This window comes from Zea mays, chromosome 7, assembly GCF_902167145.1.
Source record: "Zea mays cultivar B73 chromosome 7, Zm-B73-REFERENCE-NAM-5.0, whole genome shotgun sequence".
NCBI classification, from domain to species: Eukaryota; Viridiplantae; Streptophyta; class Magnoliopsida; order Poales; family Poaceae; genus Zea; species Zea mays.
The window spans coordinates 2,056,211-2,064,951 of record NC_050102.1 but is presented as its reverse complement, the minus strand read 5'-3'; the positions used below and the strand labels follow the sequence as shown (position 1 = coordinate 2,064,951).

The 8,741-nt window shown below is 40.4% G+C and overlaps 1 protein-coding gene across 1 annotated transcript; it reads left to right on the top strand.

Annotated features, from left to right (window-relative positions):
- The first annotated feature begins 1,759 nt into the window (after positions 1–1,759).
- Positions 1,760–2,481, top strand: LOC103631884 (uncharacterized). Its single transcript, XM_008653720.2, has one exon. The coding sequence runs from the start codon at positions 1,768–1,770 to the stop codon at positions 2,248–2,250; it is 483 nt and encodes a 160-aa protein (XP_008651942.2). The 5' UTR covers positions 1,760–1,767; the 3' UTR covers positions 2,251–2,481.
- The last annotated feature ends 6,260 nt before the right edge of the window (positions 2,482–8,741 follow it).

Below are 8,741 nucleotides of genomic sequence, written 5' to 3'. Positions count from 1 at the left end.
TGGTTGACTCTGTCAATAAAAATTGCAAGCCTCGTCGCATTAAAACGTTGATACAATTTGGTTTGTAGTTTATTATAAGTAGGTGAAAACTTTCACACATTTTCCGCGATCACAAACCATCACATCCGAGTAACGTAAAACGATAGCACAAGTAATATGTACATTATAAACAAATGTAAGTCAACCCAAAGACGTGCAGGGATTCCTTCGACCAAAGTTGGAGCTACCTTAAGGCCTTGTTCGTTTCTGCCGGATTGGTGGGTCGGAACGATTCCTAACCGGATTGATTCTCTAATTTATATAAACTTTGATTAGGTGGAACGATTCCGGGTGCAATCCGACACAAACGAACAAGGCCTAAAGTGCCCTCCATCTCCGTCGTAGAAGCCAGTGAGTGATCTAATCAAGATCTACTCATGGTTAGACATGAAATGTTCCCCTATCATCTTTCCACTTAGAAGTCTTCTTTTATTTTTCAGCGAAAACTTTAGTGTGGTTCTTATGACATTCTTGTTATAGGTTTTGATGTATAATACTAATTTGCGTGTAAGCACCTAGCTTGGAATCGTCATAATAAGAATATAGCTTACCAGCAAGTAACCGAACCTCGAGGATATATCTTGGGTCATTTCTTATCATTCGTGATTTACACTACTTACCAGTTGTTGCATTTGCATTTATCTAGTTGTTGTACAAATACTTAACATTGTGCAAAATATATTAAGTAAATTTCAATTTTGTTCAAAACGAAGGGATCCAAACGGCCTCTCGCTTAAATCTAAATCTCTACTACTTATTAAGTAAGCAATAGTAGTCTGCCTCTGACTGTTCTGCCACCGACCCGTTCTGCCATCGACAGACAGTCCCGCGCCGCCCAAAAATCTAAGTAATAGACAACACACTAACACTTTTAGTATGAGCAACAGACAACACACACTAACGCTTATAAGCCATGTTTCTACGCTCTCCGTGGCCGATATGGCACTAATAAAAAAACCCATAGCATCGTCGCGGTTTATGCAGCCCAGTTTGTGCGGCCCAACAGTTGGTGTGGCCCATTGTTGTCGATTTTTGCGTTCACATCTTCTCCCTGGCAACTGCTTCCGTCGTCTCCACCACCGTCCCACGTTCTCCTCCCTCCGCCTCTCGCTCTGCGCACATCCCCATGCCCACGCCGAGCGCTTGCGCCTCACCGCCCCCGTCGCAACCGCGGCCGTGGCGGCGTCGACGACCTCCCCCGACTTTTCCGCCGTGGGCGCCGTCCTGGGGAAGCCCAGGATGCTCGTAAGTAGTGGCCGAGAAGATCGGAGCCGCGAGGTTCATGCTGAAGGAGGTGGTGCGATGCCCAGCTCCCAGGTTGTCGTCTTCACGCTCCTCATGCTCCTGAAGTTCTGGTCCTGGAGTTCTGGTCAGCGAGATGTTCGTCTTCGTGCTCAGCCTCGACCTCGAGTCATCGCGCAAGCAGCGAGGTAAGCATGTCATTGGTCGACTGCCATCCGCGACGAGCCGGATCTCAAAGAGGCGGTAATACTCAGGCCCTTGGGCCACACCTCACACCTCCGATTGAGGTGTTCATGTAGTAAACCATCGACTTCAACATTATTTTTAGATCCAACAAAAAGCAGATCCAAATGGATCAAGCCCCGGCCGTCTCGATCCCACCATCCGAGAGAGCTCCATAGGCACAGGCCAGGTCCCCATCGCCGCGACGCTTGCCGCACCTCTCCCCCGCCTGGTAGTAGCCTCGCCGCCACCACCGTTGCCGAAATGGGGTCCGTGTCCTTCGTCGGGAGGGTGCTCTTCGTCGCCGCTTTCCTCCTCTCCGCCTACCAGGAGTTGAATGAATTCGGTGCTAATGGTGGACCAACATCTAAGGCCATTCAACCCAAATTCAACGTGTTTATCAAAAATGTCTCTGCTCATCTGGGAGTAGCTGTGCCACACATTGAGTTGAAGCATGTGATTGCTGCTACAATTGGTCTTAAGGGTCTTGGAAGCCTCCTTTTTATTTTGAGCAGCTCTCTCGGTGCTTATCTCCTACTGCTGTACCTTGCTTTGATCACTCCTATCATCCATGACTTCTACAACTACGATATGGAGAAGGCAGAATTTGCAGGCCTCTTTGCGAAGTTCACCCAAGATTTGGCGCTGATCGGAGCTCTGCTCTTCTTTCTGGGCATGAAGAACTCCATCCCGAAGCGGCAGGGCGGCAAGAAGTCCCCAAGGCGAAGACGAACTAGGGCTGCTTAGATAGCTGCACCAGGGTGTATCAGGAGACAGGTCTATTTCGAAGCAGGCTCAGCGTGATGCAGCGAATGCCATCGAGCTGCGCTTTTACATGTTTATCATCAGATTCCATTTTGCGGGGCACGACCCGAACAAAGGTGTGACCAGGGTGGGTTAGGCGACTAGATTGCACGATTATGTACTTGCGATTGGTTTGTTGAACTGGGTTGCCGACGGTTAATCTTCTCCATTTGATTTAAAAAACGGATCAAGCAGATTTGCAAGGTCAAGGGTTCATTCTGGACATCCAAAACAAGGCCCTGGTTTTCGAACATGTAGATCTGCAGGTAGGGTGCCGCCGCCGGCTAACATGTACTTCAGCACCTTCTAGCTTCGTGAGTCAAATGATTTTATAATTATTTCCTTTCTATGCTTCTGTTCTTATTTTGTGCTAAGCTGAACGGTGCTTGGTTGTAGTGAGCACAAAGGGATCTTTCTAGCTTACTCCAGCTAAGTTGAAGACAATGCAAAAAAAGATCTAGGTATGTGCCCGTGCAGGGTGTCCGTGCGTTGTTAACCATGCAGTATTTGGCATCATTTGAATTTGGAGAAGAAATTTCCAATGTGTTTGGAGATTTGAAAGATGACAATGGATCCGATACTGGCATTAATTTTGATAACATTTTTTGGGCAATAGTCCATTTTACGCATATACAATTAAAGGTAGTGCGTTTCAAAAAGAAGGGGATGATAGTATATCATTTTAGCAATAAAAAAGAAATGAACAAAACATGTCAATATTGTAAAATTTGGTATTATGCAATTTGAGGTTGGTCTGACCGTTGTATTGCTTACCCACTTAGACCTTATGGAATTGTAGGAACAAATGCCTCTGTGTCTTTAATACCTAGACATTGCATTGTTCTTGGAGCCCTCCTAGAGACAGGGTGTGGACAGGAAATGCGGTCATAAAAGTTATAATAACTAAAACCGTTGTCCTAAAAAGATCAATCCAGATCGAAGGTATTGCATTCTTTTTTTGCTTCCTTTTTATGTACACGCATATGTTACTTCTTGTTGATGCTTTCAGATATTATTAGTTATGACATCTCTCATGTTGGTGGTTCACCATTTTGTTAAATATTTTATTTCTCTCTCTTGTACAATAAATTGTGTAGCCATTTACCATTTTAACTCTTCAGATTGTTTGTTCCTCTGGAAACAAACACATCAAACAGGATGGGTCTTCCTATCCACTATGTTGCAAAATAGTTAGTGCTGCATAAGTCCCAGCAACAATTCCATGTTCGATCATTTTATGTCTCAGAGAATACCACAAAGGCTCACTCATTTTGAAACGCACTACCTTTAATTGGTGGATTTGTGGTTAGTGATTTCCTCTTTTCTTACCACCAGGACAGAGCAGCTTCAATACCTTCTTGACACACCCATATCCTTGAAGATATCATTTGAAGGTTAATCCAAAGTTATATAGTACTGCAGTCTGCTCTCCATTTCCCCCTACATCCATTTTTGCGTTTGGTTTTGATGTGTGTTTCAAATATTCAAATATCCAAACCTCATTTGGAGTTGTGATACCAGCAACCGTTGACATGGATTCAAGATGCTACTGGAGTGTTATTCGTGTGAGTGTTATTTAGTACATGATCCAACTGGTAAGAAACTTTGATACTAGCATATGTGTGTAATAATGAGATTACTAGAAATAGCCCATTTTACTGAATATAGAAATTTCAGTTCTATTGTTTTTACACAAATTTGTTTGTGATGCTTCAAACCGCTAATTTATTTTTTAAAAAAGTTGTGCAATGAGCATATCACATAATAAATGAGATTCTTAGGAATATCCCAAGTTGCTAATGAGTAAAATTTCAGCTTTGCTTTTAAAAAAAATATGGGTTTAAGTTGTTCCTAACATTCGGACATCCGTCAAATCAGATGCCACTGCACAAATGGACGTTATGGTGACCACACTGTCACGTGAGCTAAGCAAACTACAGCCTGCAAGAGCTACACGTGGTAGCCTATATTCCTGCCTTGCTATAATTTTATTATTTTTCTTTTGTTAATGAGTGTAGTTTCTCTGGCTAATGGTAAAAATAATCTGTTCTACAGGCATGCTTGACCACATCATGGTGGAGAATGCAAGTGTTAAAGTTGCATTGAATCGCATTGCCATTGTTTCTGTCCTAGATTCACATACCCTGTCAGTGATGTCTTATGAAGTTTGGAGGCTCATACATCCGTTTCTGTTGGCTCTCTCTAGCTATATGCATAGTGGAGCTGCTAATATGCATGAAGTTTGGGCTAGGTGAGCTTCCTCTTTCACTTGTCAAATCAGTATAGGTATTGACCGGTGTCAAAAAGAGAAGGCCAACGGCGAGAGGACAACAACGTGCAAGAAGAGAAGGCCCATGTTAGGCGCAATTATAGGTATTGGCCTCGCGTGTCCCTCTGCTTGATGTGTTCTCTTTGCAAAACCCACCCAACTATCATCACCATCATATAGGTGCAATTAAAGAACTTTTATTTAGAACAAAACTAAACCAACAAATTTTAGAATGGAGTAATTGATAAAATAGAGACCTATCTTTTTATCCCAAAATCAACCAGGAAATTCGTTTTTTGGTTATTTTCGGGGCTAAATTTTGCTACATGGTTCTCCAAGACATTATCTGATTTTTATGGGCTCATTCAGTCCATGTTTCTCCAAGTGTTTATCTCTAACATAGACACCTAATTTGATTGATGCATGGTTTGCCTGCTGAATCTCATTCAGTTTATGGTCTGAATCTGTTGTTCCTCTTCTTCAGGGAAGGTCAATCAGTTGTGGTCACACTTTTCCATTTTTATGTTTAGCTAAACTGACTCCCCTGTCTCATGGTGTGCCAGCCCCCATGTTCCTCTTCTTTGTTTTATCCATTGTTTTTGCTTTGATGAGACTAGGAGTAGAATTACCATTTCCATAGATGAACTCAAACATATCCTGGAAGCAAGTAAACTAGGAGTAGAATTATCCTTATCTAGGATTCCATACATAAAAATACATTACCTTTTTTTTACTATAGATGCATTATGTATTGCTCCTTTACTTATTCAAGGAATAACTCTAGCATGTACGTGTTCATGCATTGGAAGCAGTGATGAGTTACTGGGAGCTACAATAATCTTTACAAAACCTATCAGGTAGATTATTTTTCTTTTTAAAATCTTTTGTTAATTCAGAAATGTGGTTGAATCCTTTAGATATACATTTGTTTTTACCATTGTAGCCTTACCGTGGTTGAACACGTACAGATCTAAAACTGAACATCCCTGCACTGCACAAGAAGATGAAGTACATGCGGAGGATTGGGTGGAGGAGTGGCCATGGTCTAACTGTTCTACATAACAAGTGTTGTAGATATATGGTTTCTGAAAACAGTTTCAAATGACACTAACATAATCAAGTTCTCATACTGCCTGAGACCCAGTTCAACCATCTTACAACGATTGTGTTTCTTGTGTCCTTTGATTTGGTACTTTGCCCCCATATATACAACAAGGATCCACGAGAACGCCCTTGTCTAGCTGCATCAGTTGTTGCGGTTCGTCCTAAACCTTGTACATGTTACTTCCCATTATGAATAAAATAAATGCCTGATGTGTTTCCCTCTGCAAGTATAATTGTATAGTTGTTTTTGTTTATTTCTTAGGAAGAAAAGAGAAATAGCCTCAATATTCCTAATGAAACCATTGATTAGTAAAAACTGTCACTCCTATCAACTGGTGTCAGATCACAACAAGCACCGATGAAATTTTCCCTAATACAGGTTGCCAATTTCCTTGTGTGATTCAAGTCCATTCGCAGCACAGCCGAGCTTGATAGCTTGAAGGTTTCTGGTGACGTCTGGTTTGGCCCTGGAATTACACTCAAGGTAAACTTTGTTCTGGTACTACAATGTTTCATTTCCTTCATAGTTGTGCTTGAGAGATAAAGAGAGAGCTCTCAATCTTGGTTTTTCTGTAAAATTGGTTGTTCTGTTTGGAACTGTGGTGTGGGTTCGTTAATTATTGGCTTGTGGTTGTTCTTCTATTATTTTTGTTCTAAAGTTTGTTCTTCACTTGCCTTACAGCCGCACCTATGATCATCTTCCATATAACTACAGTCTAAGACACTCTCCTCTCCCTAATCCCTAGAAATCTGGTTTTCGCACATACATTACAGTGGTTTAGTTCTTTTTGGTTTGAATAAATTGCTGGTGTGGAAGATCATTTCATTATGGATCATTTCATTACAGTTTGAAATTGGTTTCCTATTTTTAGTTCCTATTCTATTTTCATTACAGCTCTCCTGCGTTTTCGAAAAAAAGGATAGGTGTTGGTGTGGTAGGTCATTTCATTCCATGACTGTTCCTATAGTTGTGGCCACAGTCTAGATAAAAAAATTAGGTGTAGAGCCGAAATGGTAGCATTTCTATACGTGGCCTTTTTTATCTATACTGGAGAGAGTTTTAACTTCAAAAACAAAGACAGTTTTAACTTCAAACTGCCAGTCACAACACAGCAGGGAAGATAAAATATAAAGAGTTTAGTTCCTTTTTGTCACAGCTGTAGGAATTATTCTACCATGTAAATAGGAGAGGTCGCTTTGTAGATTGTGGCTGAAATGTATTGAGTATGGCTGCGTAGAAGCAAAAAGGTGGCACATATGAGTGTGAATACATGCAATTTGCTTATTGCTTCCTGTTTCTTGATTTTATTGCTAGATGTTTACGTACAACTATGTGAATAAGGTGTCATCACTGTAAGTTTGTGTAATGTTGTATCAGTGTTAGTTAAACTACACTATTTCAACTTAGCATTTAGTGTGAATAAGTTGCTGGTGTGGCAGATCATTTCATTACAGTTTGAAGTGAAGGATCATATAATTGCCCATGTTTTACACAATGTTTAAAATATGCCATAATAATGACCAGATGATTGTTTCTCTGTCATTGATGTTTTGACTATTATAATCTGTCAAAGTGTAGGCCTCTCCTATTTTCAGTTTAAAAGATAGGTGCCGGTGTAGCAGATCATTTCATTCCATGAATGTTCCTATAGTTGTGGCCATAGTCTAGATAAAAAAATAGGCGTAGAGGCGAAATGATAGCAGTTCTACACATGGCCTTTTTAAGCTCCATTTTTATCACTGGCAAACAAATACCTAGGATATATAAAGTTTGTTTTCTCAGTTCCATTCATGTGATTCTCCAGTATCTCCCTCAGTATAAGTTCCTTGACACCCTCTTTGGTCACCTTTGTTCGCTCAAACTCGAACTCCACTTTTGTTATTGGCTGGCATGATGGTTCTCTCTCTACTTCTGCAAGACCTTTAAAATATGGATCAGCCAGTGCCTGATTGTACACCAATGACAACAGAAACATCACTTATGGATTTTAAACAGGCATTGGTTTGTGAGTCAATTTTAAACATGTTGGGTTATTTTCGACACTTGATAATACACAGTCTGGCCTGGAACCTTGGAATAAACTTTACATTGTCTTAAATCACTAGCCAACTGCTTTATTCAAGAAGATGTTGTATCAATATGTACTTAATGTCATGGTTTGAAATAGCTACGACTCGAGTAGATTCTGTATTCTATTTTTTAAATGGGTTGTTATATGTTATGCTTGAATGCTGAAATGGTTTGGGTTAGCTGTTATCTCAATCTTTCCAGTTGACCTTTGGCGAGCAAAGCACAGAGAAGCAAGCACATGACATTCTCGCTTATTCTTTGGATCAAGGTGTCAGTATCCTAGACACAGTAGAAATTGTCAGTATCGATTCCTTCCTCACTATTATTAACTATCCCTCTCTCTGTTTTCAAATCAACTGATGGGATATACTTCTCCATTTTTCCTTTTGGCTGTTACTACCCAGTTCCAACCAACAAGGAAAATCGAGGGACAACTGATCTTTATATTAGCAGGTGGATGCAATAAAAACCAAGATGCAAGGTAACTTAAATGGATTTTAAATTTTATTTTGGATTGTTAAATCTTTATTTCTGACTACTATTGTTTTATGTCGATTCTGATTACAATGTGCATGTACTCCATATATTATCCCATATATTATTTAATTATCACTTTATCAGATATAGTTCATTTGGTTAATTTAATGCTACCTCGTTGTAGTTGCAAGTCTGGAACGACCGACTACCATTCACTGTTGCAAGTGATTTCTAATGTTAAGAAGCTATGAGCGAAAATTTTGTGTCGCAAGTATGAACGCTTATGCTTTTCTGGATTAATTGAAATGTCTTTCATCTTCTATGACTATGCATGTGTTTTTCAGGCAATACTTGGTACTCGAGCATCAGAGATCATAAAGCTTGCTCCTTTTTGTCTCCATTTATCAGTCGAGGGGGAGTCACCGACGAACGACCCACAATTGGTAAGCCTCGTTATTCGACTGGTTTTTTTACTTCGCCTCTAGAGAATACTTCTCATTACCTAACCGCTTT